Source organism: Biomphalaria glabrata, chromosome 10, assembly GCF_947242115.1.
Source record: "Biomphalaria glabrata chromosome 10, xgBioGlab47.1, whole genome shotgun sequence".
Taxonomy (NCBI): domain Eukaryota; kingdom Metazoa; phylum Mollusca; class Gastropoda; family Planorbidae; genus Biomphalaria; species Biomphalaria glabrata.
Window position 1 is genome coordinate 22,574,577 of NC_074720.1, and position 16,685 is coordinate 22,591,261.

The following is a 16,685-nucleotide window of genomic DNA, read 5'->3' on the forward strand; positions in this document are numbered from 1 at the left end:
TAACTAGTCTTCTTGCACTTTAAAATAATCCTTTATGAAATGAGATAGAGTAGATAAATAGTGGGGAAAAGTTGACAAGATCACCTGAGAACATTGACATCACAAGGACATGATCAGTTGAGAACACTGACGGAGTCATGAGATACGAAGCTAGAAGAGTGGCCAGCGTGAAAGAGCGCTGAACCAACAAAAAGCTGAGAGAAGAAGCAGGCCTATTTGCCATTGACCAAATCTACCGATGCCACACATGTGGCCAGCTTTTTAAAGTGAGGATTGGACTTAACAATCATCTTTGTGTTCATAGGAAATTAGAAATATGCTCATCTTGGACCATGAAGGAGGAGCTATATATACAGTGATCTGCCTCAGAAAGATACTGAAAGTTAAATGACAAGAAAAGATACATGACACTGAAGTCGTCCAAACATGGGCCTGCCATGCATCCACACAACCCTGGTGCAGTCTTAGTTGCAATGGGCAGACCTTGTTTCCAGAATGGAAGATGTCCACATCCTTTAAAGACTCACAAGGTGGACAAGGAAAACACTACTTGGACACCCACATAGCGTCTTTGAAAGCCTTCAACACTGGCCCTCCTACCTGGGAGACAGAAGCACAGGATAGAGCTTCAAGGTGTTGCACTGTGAAAGCTGGCACAAAAATTGCAGAGGACAGGAGAACAGCAATGACAAAAGAAAAGCGCCAGAGAAAAAATAAATTAAGACAACTGACACAAGCTCCAGCTGGAATAACCTACCTAAAGTGCAGCTGAACATTCCAGGCACACATAGGGTCTAACCAGCAACACAAAACCACAGTGCAAAGCCCTCAGCCCCCTGGATGACTAAAGTGGTCATCATCAAACCATGATGGATTGAATGAACAATACAGTGAAGGCTATAGAAATAGTCAGATGATTATAATTCAGTTTCAGACTTTGTTGATTCTACTTTAAATACTATTGATTCTTAACAACCATGAGAACTATACTGGAGCCAGCAGTCTAAATATATTTGAAAGAATGAAATCAAATCAACCTACCTGATCAAGTATTAGGTAAACAGATTCTCTATTCCTAGCTGAGTCCTTGTCATTTTGTTGACTTAGTTGAAGAAGACTGGAAGATGCCAACTGTCAATCAAGACACAACCAAAATCTGAACATTATAGTTGAGCAAGAAGAAGCACTAATAAAGATGTAAAAAGTCAAATAAATTCCCTTTCAGGCCTTGCAATCAATGGGGTAGATAATGTAAAGCTCTTAGGTTTCTATGGTCAACATTTAACAAGTGTTGTGGCCAGCACATTGACCTTTACTTTCATCAACTAAGAGACCATCCAAAAGCTCAAAATCTCAGTCTTTACCTAAATTCATTAACTCATTCCATACGTTAGTTTTTGTCAATGCAACGGAGCAAAAAAAAAACCGGCTAAAAAATGTTCTAGTGATAGTATTGTATGTTCTTATATACAATCATTTTTTTTAGTTTCTATGGCAAGTAGCATATCAATGTTTTTGTCATTGAATGAGGAATATTATACTGTAAATATTAATAAGATAACTACAAAAATAAAAAAGTTATGAATTTTTTTGTCCACACACCTGAAATTTTTTTTTTACACATTTTTTATGAAAACTGAACTTTGTACACTATATACAGAAAATGAGAGAACAAACATTGTCCAACATCCAACAAAGTTATTGCGCTTCATGAAAGGATTTGAAGCATTCCTTTGGATGTAAATAAGGCTTTGCTTCACAATTTGTTCTGGCCCGTTTAGTGCTCGTAGAACAAAAAACGCAGTCTCTGTCCCATTTGCTGTTGTCCACTATATGCTGACTCTTAGTTTTTTCCAGGCAACCTGTCTCTTGTTGTCTGCCAGGAGCTCTGATTTGTTCATTCAAAACTACATTCTGTGTAAGCTGTCTAATCAAAACATGCTTGTAGTCTTTCAGAGACAGTTTTCTTGCACCAGGTTTCTGGCTGAGGCAAAATAAAATGTAGGAGTTTGCTTGGCATATTTCGAACAGCCATAAAACAATTTCTTCCACCACTTGATGGTTTTTCTGTCAAAGACACAGTAGTAAGTCACTTTCTGGTCTAGCTTGTCACACCCATTCATATTTCGATTGTAAGTGTCGACCATCGAAGGCTTGTCAACATTGTTCACTTTTGCGGTGCCCACTTCAGCATCTGTTGAAACCATAATGACATTTTGTTTTGCTTTTTTGTCTTTGAAAGCAACACAGAGCATTGTTTTTTCTTTGTGGAGGAACCATTTCATCTCTGTGTTGCAAAATCAAACTCTTGACTGCTTTTGGAAATCCGAGTCTGTTGACGTTGAGTGTAACTGTGTAGTATTGCTTTTTTTGTAGCAAATAGTTGATGAGTTTCCGGGTGGTATAAAACCGATCAGCAAAAATTATATGCCCTGTTCCCACATATTGAAGGAGTGTCAAAAACCTGCACATCTTGTCCCCCTCCTTACCTGCATCAGGATTGTAAGAGGTATTTGCCTCAAAGTAAGTAAAAATATCAACAACATAGCTGGTTGCCGAATCACACAGGCCAAAGGTTTTGATGGTGAATCCAAGGAGCATAAAATTCTGCAGCCATTGTCCAGTAGTCTGAAATATCCGGTCTTTTTTCAATTCCAATTTTTATTAGCACTGCCATAAACTTGTCCAACTCACTTCTTGTAACGTCAGTCCATCGCCCGAAGACAGATCGCTTTCATGGTGGGTTGTTCAGTTGGCATTTTTTCCTTGCAAATGAATTGATAGAATATATCAAGTTATCTTTTATTCTGTCATCAAAGATTGCATGAAAAAAATCAAGCGGAGAAGATTGATCACTTAAAAGTAGATCAGGGCAAACTCCAGGCATTTTCAGAGGGTGAAATCTGAAATTATTTTCAGTAGTTCCAGATGTAATATGCGGCGATACATAGTCAAGCGAAATCGCGTTGGCGCACTGTGCGGCAATACGTATTGAATGAGTTAAGACCCTTCAGTTCAGAAGCCAAGCATTTAACCACTCTGCAAACTTCAACCTAATTAAAATTGTCATAAATTTTAGCACAATATTAAAATGGTCCAACAAAATCATTACATACATTTAAAAATTCTTTCAGCCTGACCCCAGCATCATCAGGTCCATACAGTGAAAACAGAGCACCAGAAACTTGACTGAGTCCATAGGCTATACAATGGCTGCTGTTGAAATGGGCTAGAAGAAAACAAAGAGTAACTTCAAACAATTAATGTTACAAAAATCCTGACTGGAAGGCTAGGTGCTGGATTAGTTACTTCAAACAATTAATGTTACAAAAATCCTGACTGGAAGGCTAGGTGCTGGATTAGTTTGTCAAAGGCTCTTTTAGATGTAAGTCATTAAAGAGTATTTTATCACTGACAAGTTTGGATGCTGTAATATCTAGTCATTAAACATTTTTGTATCCAACTCACATATGCTTATAAACCCAGCTACTTACTACCTTAGGTTAGACCTTACTTTCTATTAACAAAACACTTTAATAATTGTTCTAGATTTAAAAAATGTGAAAAGGCTTTACCATCTAATGAAGCTTTAAATATAGTCTGGTCCCAGTAAACAAGCCGAGGTAAAGATATGGCCAAAAATACAAGAAGTAAACAAGCAGTGTCATAATCATCTGAAATATGATTTCATAATAATAAGTCAAATTTTTTTCACTTTTAATTTCTTAAACAAATATTTTAAATACTTGAGAAAGTATTTTATAAAGAAACTACCTTTGTTAGACTCAGTACTGGCATATACTGACTGGAGTCTTCGTAATAAAGATGGATCAACTGGACATTTGACTCCAATCGATGATAATAAGTCAGTCACTAGCTATGATAATTTCAATCATTAGAGAGAATATTTAAATTAAAACAATATAAAACAGTACATTTCTTACAACAGTAAAAGTTACCTTTCAACAAATAAGATAACACCAGTCGACCCACGGCATAGCATACGCTGTTATTTTGCAGGGCCGGCCTTAGGCCCCTAATGTGACCGCAGTGTGCCTTGCACTTTCAAAGGACCCGCACTAATTCTAGGTGTAAATTATTAAATTAAACCATTTTATAACTTATAACAAAATATACGAAAAAGTCATGGAAATATCCGGAAATTATTAAAATCTTTTGAAAACTAAAAAACAAAAATTGCAGAAATAAGAGAGTGATCTTTCTTTTACTTCTTCTTCTCGTCCAAACTCTTGAGGGAAGAAGATAATTATATATATAGTCCACCGGCGGAGTAGCATACGCCGCTATTTTTGCATAGCCGGTCTTAGGCCACTGCAACCTATGCGACCGCAGTGGGCCCCCATTTTCAAAGAATCCGCACTTTCATAGGACCCGCGCTAGTTCAAGGTGTATAAATTATTAAATTAAACCATTTTTTAACTTAAAACAGATTTCCCGCGCCCTCATGTCGATTTACCAGGAGGTCAACAATTCTCAGATAGATTGAAACATTTGGTAATTCTTGCTATTGAGCGGGATCTATGTAGGAAACAGAATTATTATGATATACTATATTAATTCGCTCCTGCAAGGCTCGTAAAGTAATTCTGTACGTAGTAAAGAATGAATAAAATGCATAGATGAATTTATTTTCGAATACAAACTCTTAAATTTGACTTATTGTCCTCTTCCCTACCCAAACTTGGCCCCGCGAAATCTGTTTCGAATAGGGCCCCACAATGCTTAACTTCCCCTATTTCCAAAACAAATAATTAATTCCTAATCAAGCCATAACAACATTAATTTAAAATCTAAGGTTAAAAATATTAAATGAGTAAAAATGAGAAAGATAAGACTTACCAGAGATTTGTTGTTTTGAAATTCCCAATCCTGAAATTCTTGAATAGCTCCCAGCAGATAAGGAATTCTCTGAGTTAAGACCTGAAGAAAATAATGCAGACATAAGACCCTTTCAAAAATAAGATAGCTTCAATGTCCAATTTAAGATAATCATTGTGATTTTTTTCACACACCCTTATTATGGTCACACAATCATCCTTTCAGTTTCTTGAGCAAGTTTCCTCAGTGTATCATTTGCAGGTAAGAGACTCAATGTGTGCATCTTCAGCAATCCCATTTCATGCTACATAGAATTGAAGATGAAGCAAAAAGTTCTGGTGTAGTCATTACAACAGATTCAACAACTACAAAATTACTTGTTGCCTTTGTGAACTTCACTGGATTTTCAACAAATATTAATTTGTAATAATAGGCTATAAAATATCTTCAGTACTAGAATATATATTTTTTTTTCTTGTCTTATTCTGACAGATTTGGAAATACATAAAGAAGTCTTATAATCACACATTATAGCTTTGTTTCAGATGTCATTCAGGTATTATAAAATGTTTTAGATGTTTTGGATATTCCTTCAGAGTTGAAAATAATCTATGTCTTAGCCCAAGCCTCCTGCACTACACTAGGGGATGGAAATGGGCAGGGTATGAACCTTGGACAAATGAGAAGGCCGAATGACGTCCAGCACACATGCTACAAAACCACGCAACTATCCCCATATTCAAAGACTTTATAATCGGGACATAATTTTTCAAGTGTTCTTTTTTATATACAAAGTTGAGTTCACTCAACACTATCCAGCTTGCAAACCTCCAGCATGATAACAACTCTTTAACGGACCAGTAAATGTCATTGAGCCATATCCATAGACCATAATGCACAACTTCAAAAATATTTGCAGATACTGGTGGTTTGTAACTCAAAAATTTTATTCCAACAAAAAATATATACCGGTATGTAACAATGACTATTTTTAAAAAACAAAGCTTATATTAAGTGTAATTGTATCAATTAGTTTGGATGGATCATGCAATTAGATTTGTAATGGATCTAGACTAACAAAAAATAAATCTAAGAGATTAGAAATATTTTGTTTTTGTTTAGGGTAATTTCAACCTATTAGTTGCTCAATGTACTATGATTCCATCACTTGTCTGGACCAGTTGGGAAGGGGGGAGGGTGGGAGAGGAAGAAGGGGGTTCAAGGTTACCATGATAGCTTTTTTAAAAATGTGTGACTTAATTTCAAACTCCTCAAGCCGATACACTAGACACTGTATCAGGAAAGTGCTTATGAAAATAGAAAACTTCATAGCTATCTATTGTTATTTTAAAAATTTTAAGCAATGGCCAAATTCTCTACACAAAATATACAATTTCTTTCCCTTGTTCAATACCTGTCACAAGTATCTATGTAGTTGCATAGTTAATATTTAATAGTGCCGCTTTCATCAATAGGCGATGACGACATTTTCAGTATTTTTATTTTGTGTACTAGTTGCTCTCCCCTTGTCACTTCATCATACATTTTTCATATGACATAAAACGTTTCTTCCTAGTCGTTTGGTGCATTCCCGCCATAGTGCTCGACTGAAGCACATTGTATCTTTTGAGCTCTTGAATTCTCCTTGTGTTTTCGATACTGGATAGCCTTAGCGTTGGCCTTGGTATATATTCTTGAAGGATTATTTTGACCCCTGTTTAGGGTGAGTTTTATTTCACATTGTAAGGTTATTCTTAATATGTATTCAGTCGTATTTGTATTTTGTAGTTAGATTAGAGAATTAGAGGAATCTGTTATTTGTCTTTCTATAGGGTCTTAGGTTTCAGGACTGAGGTTTTCATCTTAGGTTTCAAGTCTCAGGTTTCGGGACTGAGGTTCGAGTCTGAGGTTCCAGATTGCAGTTTTCTATATCCAGATTTAATAATACATTGAGACTACTCTGAACTTTGATTCTTCATCGTGGGGGAACATTCGTCCTGGCTAGAAGATACTTATGTTACCTTGAACAGTTTACAGAATCCTTGTCTTGAAATGGAATATTGATGAGGTCAATACTATTTTCTTTAAAATACTATTTAAGTATTTAATTTGAACCATATTATACTAGATCTATATGTACTTGTATTAGTTTATCATTAAAAATAGATCATATGTCATTTTCATTGTATACATATCATTAGATTAAATCTATATTTTTAATTTAAATCATCATACACATCATTTATTAGTTTATGTACAGCTGGGTGTGTATGGTGTGTCTGTTGGGCTGAGCTTTGGGACTAAAAGTAATAATCAAATATAAAATTAATTATAACATACAAACACATTGAAATTAATATTACTTTTAATACCTATACACATTAATAATTCAGTAATTAAATCTTAAGACCTGACAATACCAAACAAAAAAATTAATTAGTAAAAAGTAAAAGTTCCCCTTTCAGACCTTGTGATCTATAGGGCAGATGATGTAAAGGTCATCAGTTTCTGTCTACGCTTGACAAGGGTGGCATGTGGCCAGCACAATGACCAACCGCCTTTGCTTTTTCCCAACTAATGTCAGCTGGTTGGACTCAGAGGCGCCCAAAGATCCCAAAATTAAAAAGCCCTGTCTTCACCAGGATTTGAATCCGGGACCCCTGGTTTAGAAGCTAAGCGCTATGCTGCTCAGCCACTGCACCTCTGAAATTAGTTAATTACTAATAATTAATTAACTAATTGATAACTTTTTTTTATTATTATTGTTTTGTCAGGTACAAGAAATAATTGTGCAAAATTTCAACTTGATCCAAGATTAGATGTGGGAGGAAAAACATGTACAAAAATTGATCCAGACAGACAAAGAGTTGATATAGGCTTAGTAAAAAGAATTTATTCAGGATTTACATAATTCTTCAAAGCACTTTTAAAATGACTTACATCATTTAAAGCCTCCTTAAGAAGAGAATGTACAGCCATAATGAGACCAATTTTTATCAGGTTACTAAGTAGAACATCTCCATCTGAAACAAACATTAAATACAAAAGTTTGTGTGTGACATTATCATATTAATGTTATTTTTAAATAACAGAAACTAAGGTTAACAAATAGTATGTATACTTAATGGTGATGTTTGAAGATACTCACAAGGACATGAAAAATGTCTGCCAAATGTCTGTGATCATTGACTTTTTTTGGTACTCAAAGTTTAGCTAAAATATTTGTGACCATTTAGTGTGCGTACATCTTGATGTGCATCTGATCAAGTGTAATTCTCAGTTGTCTATGAATTCATCTTTGATCTAAATCTGTTTAAGTTTCCAGTCCATTTCTCTTTGTATATTTCTATTTTAACTTCCTCACCTCTTCACAGATCCCTTAGTCTGTTAAACCGTTAAGGCACCACACTAGATCTGTTGACCATCTTTCTCCATTCCTCTCTCTCTTTTACCTTGGATAAAATTTTCTTTCAATGACAGGCCCGTCCATTCTGTTATGCTGACTTTCCATCATTTTCTCTGTCTGCCTGGTACTGAAAGAAGGTAATTGCTAGCCCTGAGGACTTTGTGATATAGCCAGAGTTAAAGCTTGCTTTTTTTAAAAGTAGTTAGCAGGTCATCATGGGGGGTCCTATTTCTGTATTCATCCTGTTTCTAATCTTTTCATTTGCGATGTGGTCTTTGTGATACCTAGGGTCTCTCTGTAGCATCTCAATTCCATTGCTAGGATACTCCTCCTAGATCTGCAGTCAGAGTCCAAGATTCATAAGCATATAAGAATGTGGTTGTAACCAGGGACATTAGTCTGATTTTTAGTGTTGAGGGCTATGTTTTTGTCTTTCCAAATTGTTTTGAGTTTTGCCAGTGCTGCTGTGGACTGTGAAATTATGTTCAGTAATTCAGGTTTGGTTCCTCATCTGAGACAATAGCTTGGAGGTATTTAAAACTACTGACACTTGTCAGCTTTTCAGCTCCAATACTGATGTCCCTTTTTAAGCCCTGTTAATGTGTTTTTTTCGGGATTGGTTTGCATACTGTATGCTGCAGAAGTCTTGTTTATGTGCATCACAAAATCAGCTAATTCTTCTTCACACTAACAGACCATCTATTCATCCGCAAAGGGCAAGTTAGTTTTCTTCTTCTTCCAATGCTTACAGTACCTTCATAGCCCCCGAAAGCATCTTTCATTACCCTTTTAAGAAAGATATTGAAAAAAGTTGGTGAAAGTGGGCAGCCCTGTCTCACTCCAACTATGTTTTAAATCAGTCAATGCTATTATTGAAGTACACCGCATGCTTGTGGAGGTTCTGGAAAACTTAAATTATTTTTTTTTATAATTATTTATTATTTTTATGTTGCATTTTTCCATTGTCGCCCAGAGTGTAATATGCCATAGGCTATTGACAGCTTTCTTGAAAGCAATAGACATGAAAAAGGTTCTGTTGGTGTTGAAAGTATTTCTCGCAGAGTATCCTGAGGTTTAGAATTTATTGTGTTGTGCTGTGACCTTGTATAAAATCTGTTTGTTCCTCTGATATAATTTTGTCTGCTATTGGTTTTAGCCAGTTTAATATAATTTTTTACAGGATTTTGCTGGGATGGCTTTTGAGTCTGACGATGCAGTAGTTTTGACAGTTGTAAATTATCTTTTTTTCGGAAGAGTGATGATGAGTATTGGGTCCAGAGCTTGAGGCATTCTCCTGATTGCCACATCTTGTTGCAAACTTAAAAAAAGTGCGTTTATCATAGTTTCTCCTCCAGCCTTTAGAAGTTCACTTGGAATATTGTAAATCTGGCTGATTTTCCCTTTTTCAGGACTTTCAATGCTGATGCAACTTCTGAGCAAAGAATAAAATATTCGTCAATGTTGGATATTGCAAGGACTTTTAGTAACTCAGCCTGAGATTTCAAAGTTGTACAACTCTGAAAAGTACTCAGTCCATCTTCTGATCACATCTTTTACCTCGAATGAGGAAAAAGATTTTAACTTGCTAAAATTTCTTTTCGTAAGGTCTGAAAGGGGAACTTTACTTCACTACTTTTACTATAATTTCTTTTCACATGCTTATATGCTTTCAACTAACTGTCAATTACATATACATAAAGCCTCCTTCAGTCATCAAGCCTGGGCATTAGCTGTGGTTGGAACAATATTGCCAGCATATCAGTTCCCCCCCTCCATGCAGCTGATGTATCCAAAGGAACTGCTAGTGCCAATATAGTTAAGGGTCAGTGGCATCGCGGGTTCTGCCAGGATGTAGCACTGCCTAAGGGTCACTGGCACCTAATTTTTCCTCCTGAAGACTTTCCAATGGTTGGGTATACTTGCAAGGTAGAAGAGGTTTGACTTTAGAATTGAGGTGGGTAGCCAGCAAGGGCTAACAAGCCACTCCTGCTCAAAGCTTACTTGTTAAGGTGTCAGTTCACTCCTTTTGTTTTGTTAGTGAAAACAGTTCCGCTGGACTGAATATCTGAGCCAGATTTGTAGTCCAGAAGTTGTTGCAAAATCAGTATTTTGTTAAAGGTTTACTTTATTGGGAATTTGACGAGACTATAAATAGTCTATTTATAGTCTCGTCAAATTCCCAATAAAGTAAACCTTTACATCTGTTTACTAAACAACCCACAACAATTTCTATGAAGCTTTTCTTGAGATTTATTAGGTTTTTAGTGCTCATTTTATTTTTTACATTTTGTATCAAAGCTCAATAATACATTCAAGCACAAAAATACAAAAATAAAACACAAAAAACTTACCAGACTGTGTGTTTTTGTGGGAAGCTACAAAAAAAGAATTATTGAAGTTTTAATGATGAAATATATTTTTCATTGTTGCAAGACAACTGCTAACATCAAAGAAAAAATGTGTAACTTAAAGATATAAATTAACCTACTCATTAACTTTTGATTCACCAGATCCAAGATTCCAGGCTTATCAAAGTTGGTCCTAACTTGAATAAGAATATCCTTCCTAGCCTTGACCAGTTTCTGGTAAGATGAAATAAATTAGTGTATTGAATTTAGAACTACATTTGACATTTATTTTTCTTCAGCAATTTTAATAATGTTGAGTCTGGTTTCAGGTAAATACATTTTTTTAATTCATTGTATTTCATTATTTAAAAGGAGTATAAATAGAATATATTACTCAGGTTTTCGTCCATGTTGTTGGATTATTTTTATTGTTAGAGAACAAACATATAGATAATAATAATTATGGCTTTTATATAGCGCTACTTTCATGCTTATAGCATGCTCAGAGCGCTATGGTCTAATCTTATTTGCTGACCAGTGGGGGAGGGGGTATCTGGAAGTAGGTTTTCCGTGCTGCCTTTAGGCACTCAGTAAACACAACTCTGCTCGAGTCGGGTGTCGAACTTTGAGCCCCCTTCATAGGTAGCCAAGCCAAGCCAAGTTCAAGCATACTTGGCCTCTCAACCATGCTTTCCAGATAGATAAATTCAGTTATTGAATTGCGTATCTGTATTATATTAAACAATATCTCGATCTATCAACTGAACACAATTCTTTTAAGTTATCATGAGAAACACTTTCATTTTGTAAACTAGGAAATATACGGAAGGTTTAGTGTCCATTTTATTGTTCCTTGTAGTTTTAAACCAGTGTGTAGATTCCAACATTTGTAAATCCAGCGGGTAGATTCAAATCAAGCATGTAGAATAGCAGTTGAGCTTATTTTATGATTATGAGCACTTGAAACTATGAAAACAATTTAATTATGTTTGTTTTATCTATAATATTTTTAAGTCAATTACTTTCTTATTTATGTTATCTTATCTTATATAATACAGACGTTACTTCAAAAAGAAGATGATTACATCCTACGCGTCATGCATATTAACCAATGACTTAAATTCTGCCAAGTCACTTGTTTTCCTGGCTAGCTCAGGCAACCCATTCCATGCTCTAATAGCACTAGGGAAGAAGGAGTATTTGTACAAATTTGTCCTAGCATATGGGACGAGGAATGTGCCTTTATCTTTGTGTCTTTCAGAGTATTTTATTAAATTTTGTTTTTGTATTTGAAGATTATGGTTCAGTGTTTTATGTATGATTGCTACTTTACTTTTGAGCCTTCTGTCCTGAAGGCTTTCTAAATTTAGTGATTTTACTAAAGGTGTTACTCTAGTCAAATGTGAATATTCGTTTGTTATGAATCTCACTGCTCTATTTTGTGTCTGTTCCAGTTTCTTAATGTTTTCTTGAGTTGAGGGGTCCCAAACGGAGGATGCATATTCTATTATTGGCCTAACCAAGGTTAAATAACATTTTAGTTTTATGTTCTTATTTGATTTATAGAAATTTCTTGTAATAAATCCTAATGCTTTGTTAGATTTTTTTGTAGTTTCATCAATATGTGGATTCCATGACAGTTTTTCATTTATTATAACACCTAGGTATTTTGCGTTTTTAGTCTGTGTTACTGGTTTGCCATGAATAAGATAAGTGGAATTAATTTGTTTTAGTTTTTTTGTTACTCTTAATAACTGACATTTTTCTGGGTGGAAAGACATGCTCCAATTTGATTCCCATTTCTGTAATTCATCTAATTCTCTTTATAAAATATCTGTGTCTTGTGTTGTTTTTATTGTTCTATATATTATGCAATCGTCTGCAAATAATCTGACTTTTGTTCCTGAAGTAATGCAATTTGGTAAATCATTTATGTAAATTAAAAATAGTAGTGGACCCAAGACTGTTCCTTGAGGTACACCTGAGTTTACTGTTATCGGTGTTGATTTAGAGCCATTTATTATTACAGTTTGTTCTCTCCCTATCAGAAAATCTTTAATCCACTGATGCAGTGGACCATTAATGCCGAAATATTTTAATTTTTTAAGCAAACTATGGTGGTGAACTTTGTCAAAAGCCTTAGAAAAATCTAGTAAGATAGCATCTATTTGTTCACTATTATCTAAACCTTTTGAAAAATCATCAATTAGTCCAATTAGTTGTGTTTCACATGATCTATATTTCCTAAAGCTATGTTGGTATGGTGTGAGGACATTATGTTTGTCTAAGTGTTTTATGATGTTGCTACATATTATGTGTTCTAGGATTTTACATGTGATGCTGGTAAGTGATACTGGTCTGTAGTTTCCTGGGTCAGATTTTTCTCCTTTTTTAAATAGGGGGTGACATTAGCTTCTTTCCAGTCCTTTGGTACTCTGCCCTGGTTAAGTGAAGCCTGAAAGAGTATTTTGAACACTGGGGCTAGCTCATTGCTTAGTTCTTTGAGTAATCTAGCTGGAATACCATCAGGTCCAGACGCTTTATTTGGTTTGGTGTTGGCTAATAGTTTTTGAATTCCATTTTCTTGTACTACTATGTTTAACATATTCCATATTTTCCTTATGTTCTGAAGTTTAAATTTCTTGAACTTGTGTTTAATTTGTATTTAAATTTGATGTTGTGTTTAAACTAGGTCTTATTATTTATTGTGATATTTTTATTTGCCTTTAGTTCAGGTCTGAAGTGTATAATGAAGAATTGGAAAAATCTTATATCAGACTACACTACCATTGTCCTTTTCTGAGCCAAAACCTACCAATATGTCAAGTTTGGTCAAAATATGAGCAAATATGATTTTCTTTTTAAATTTAGAAAATAAAATTGTACTAGATGTAGTCTATATCTAGAATCACAGTCAGTAAGTTTTCTTTTTTTTTTTTTTAATAAACCAATATTAAAATAATTTTTGTTTTTTATATCCATTAAATTGTTCATATAAAAAAGGGCATGCAATCTTCTTAATTCTTATAACAAATCTAACATTTTCTGACAACAAATAAAAATCTATATAGGTTTTATAAAAGCATGGTAGTGCACTCTGAAAGAGTGGAAATTTTAATTCCATCCAAATGTGTAAATAATTTCGGAGATAAAGAGTTAAAAATGTTCTTTTTTTTTTCAATATTTCACAATCAATAAGCTACTTTAAATGTCTTCTCACACTATAAAACAGGTAACTGCAAACTACCTTAATCTCATCAAAATGAGCAGTGATAGCATAAATCATTTGGTCTTCTACATATTTCATTCCATAAGGTCCAATAAGCTCTGCAAGGGCCCTAAACTCTGTCAAAGATTGTAAAATAAATTAATATTAAATTATTAAAACATTCGACATTCTTATTTTTTCTAACAGGAAAAAGAAAGTGTCAACATAATCATCACTCTTGGCCGTCCTTGTTGACCCTAAGTTAAAGAATAGTGTTAGTCAACAAATCATGTGCAACACTATGTCCTAATCTAAAGGATAGTCTAAGTCAATGAATCATGTATGACAGTATGTCCTAACCTAAAGGATAGTCTTAGTCAATGAATGATATGTGACACCAAACTATCTCAGCTTTCAAAACTTCAAATTATCAATCAGATCCTCTCACTTGCTTGCCATAGTATTACTTACTATTAGCAAATCAACAGACAAGAACAAAAAGATTTAACTTTGTAAAAAAAAATGTCTTTACCTTGAATATTGATAAAATCTTCTGCAGCAGTAGTCAGTGGATCAACATGAGACTGTGCCAGACAGATGATTGACTTCCTGGTTGGTGAGTAAGTCATTTGTTCAAAGTTGCACAGGACATGAGTCATTAAAACATCGACATACCTGGAGAAGAGTTAAGTTACACATGAAACAAGACACACCTAGTTACCAGTACAAAGATAAATTAAGACATTAGAACACCTAGTTACCAGTACAAAGATAAATTAAGACATTAGAACACCTAGTTACTAGTACAAAGATAAATTAAGACATTAGAACACCTAGTTACCAGTACAAAGATAAATTAAGACATTAGAACACCTAGTTACCAGTACAAAGATAAATTAAGACATTAGAACACCTAGTTACCAGTACAAAGATAAATTAAGACATTAGAACACCTAGTTACCAGTACAAAGATAAATTAAGACATTAGAACACCTAGTTACCAGTACAAAGATAAATTAACATGTCACTAGAACTTCTTAATAGCTTAAGAAGAAACAAAACAAGACACAAGTTGTTAGAACATCTAGATACCCAGAGAGAAAAAAATGAGTAAACTAATAATGGCAAAATTTATAAAGGTAAGATTGAAAGCTCAGCATTGACAGACTAACTCCAAGAAGAACAACTTAAGAAAGTATAGCTACATAAAGCTATGTAAATTATTGTATTGCTTTTTAATTTATTTAATTTTTTTTACAAATTGATAACGTTAGTTTAAAAAAAAATATTTCATATAGTGTGGTTTTAACGTTAATCCTCTAATACCAGCACAAAAAAAGTTTTTGCAAGAAATGTAAATTATTTACTCAATTTGTTGAAGTTTTTTTTGTTCTGTATTCTTTTGTGAATAACATTTGTATTTCACGAACTGAGAACCAAATTGTCTACAGCCCCACTTCCATAGCTTTATAATGTCACATGTATCTTTTGACAAGTATCTTAATTCATTTAGAGACATTTTGTTATTTCCTAAACACAATCTACCACCCCTAACTCTCCACTTGTCACAGCAAACTACATTACCAATGTTTATATTTTGATGTGATTGTCTTTTCTCCATTTGAATCAACTGGTTGAGACTGCTCAAGTAACACTTTCCTCAAGAGTCTGCTGATGTCTAAGTGAACTGAGGAAACAATATAGTGATAGTGTAAGCATTCATATTACCATATCTTCTTATCTTCTTATCTTATATAATACAGACGTTACTTCAAAAAAGAAGATGATTACGTCCTACGCGTCATGCATTTAGTCATGCATATTAACCAATGACTTAAATTCTGCCAAGTCACTGGTTTTCCTGGCTAGCTCAGGCAACCCATTCCATGCTCTAATAGCACTAGGGAAGAAGGAGTATTTGTACAAATTTGTCCTAGCATATGGGACGAGGAATGTGCCTTTATCTTTGTGTCTTTCAGAGTATTTTATTAAATTTTGTTTTTGTATTTGAAGATTATGGTTCAGTGTTTTATGTATTATTGCTACTTTACTTTTGAGCCTTCTGTCCTGAAGGCTTTCTAAATTTAGTGATTTTACTAAAGGTGTTACTCTAGTCAAATGTGAATATTCGTTTGTTATGAATCGCACTGCTCTATTTTGTGTCTGTTCTAGTTTCTTAATGTTTTCTTGAGTTGAGGGGTCCCAAACAGAGGATGCATATTCTATTATTGGCCTAACCAAGGTTAAATAACATTTTAGTTTTATGTTCTTATTTGATTTATAGAAATTTCTTTTAATAAATCCTAATGCTTTGTTTGATTTTTTTGTAGTTTCATCAATATGTGGATTCCATGACAGTTTTTCATTTATTATAACACCTAGGTATTTTGCGTTTTTAGTCTGTGTTACTGGTTTGCCATGAATAAGATAAGTGGAATTAATTTGTTTTAGTTTTTTGTTACTCTTAACAACTGACATTTTTCTGGGTGGAAAGACATGCTCCAATTTGATTCCCATTTCTGTAATTCATCTAATTCTCTTTGTAAAATATCTGTGTCTTGTGTTGTTTTTATTGTTCTATATATTATGCAATCGTCTGCAAATAATCTGACTTTTGTTCCTGAAGTAATGCAATTTGGTAAATCATTTATGTAAATTAAAAATAGTAGTGGACCCAAGACTGTTCCTTGAGGTACACCTGAGTTTACTGTCATCGGTGTTGATTTAGAGCCATTTATTATTACAGTTTGTTCTCTCCCTATCAGAAAGTCTTTAATCCACTGATGCAGTGGACCATTAATGCCGAAATATTTTAATTTTTTAAGCAAACTATGGTGGTGAACTTTGTCAAAAGCCTTAGAAAAATCTAGTAAGATAGCATCTA

At 34.2% G+C, this 16,685-nt stretch overlaps 1 protein-coding gene across 5 annotated transcripts in view; it reads right to left on the minus strand.

Annotated features, from left to right (window-relative positions):
* The window catches only part of LOC106054792 (nck-associated protein 1-like), a 51,011-nt gene that overhangs the window by 1,871 nt on the left and 32,455 nt on the right, over positions 1–16,685 (minus strand). For 4 of the 5 annotated variants that reach the window (XM_056044811.1, XM_056044810.1, XM_056044812.1 and 1 more), the window contains exons 24-34: positions 15,386–15,488; positions 14,334–14,476; positions 13,841–13,938; positions 10,734–10,827; positions 10,597–10,620; positions 7,780–7,862; positions 4,861–4,941; positions 3,775–3,877; positions 3,576–3,674; positions 3,117–3,229; positions 1,042–1,131 (exon numbers count right to left, since the gene is read on the minus strand). In XM_056044811.1, coding sequence (XP_055900786.1) covers positions 1,042–1,131; positions 3,117–3,229; positions 3,576–3,674; positions 3,775–3,877; positions 4,861–4,941; positions 7,780–7,862; positions 10,597–10,620; positions 10,734–10,827; positions 13,841–13,938; positions 14,334–14,476; positions 15,386–15,488 — 1,031 coding nt within the window. Of the gene's footprint in view, positions 1–1,041; positions 1,187–3,116; positions 3,230–3,575; positions 3,675–3,774; positions 3,878–4,860; positions 4,942–7,779; positions 7,863–10,596; positions 10,621–10,733; positions 10,828–13,840; positions 13,939–14,333; positions 14,477–15,385; positions 15,489–16,685 lie in introns of those variants that run through there. The other variant, XM_056044813.1, reaches the window with a different exon arrangement.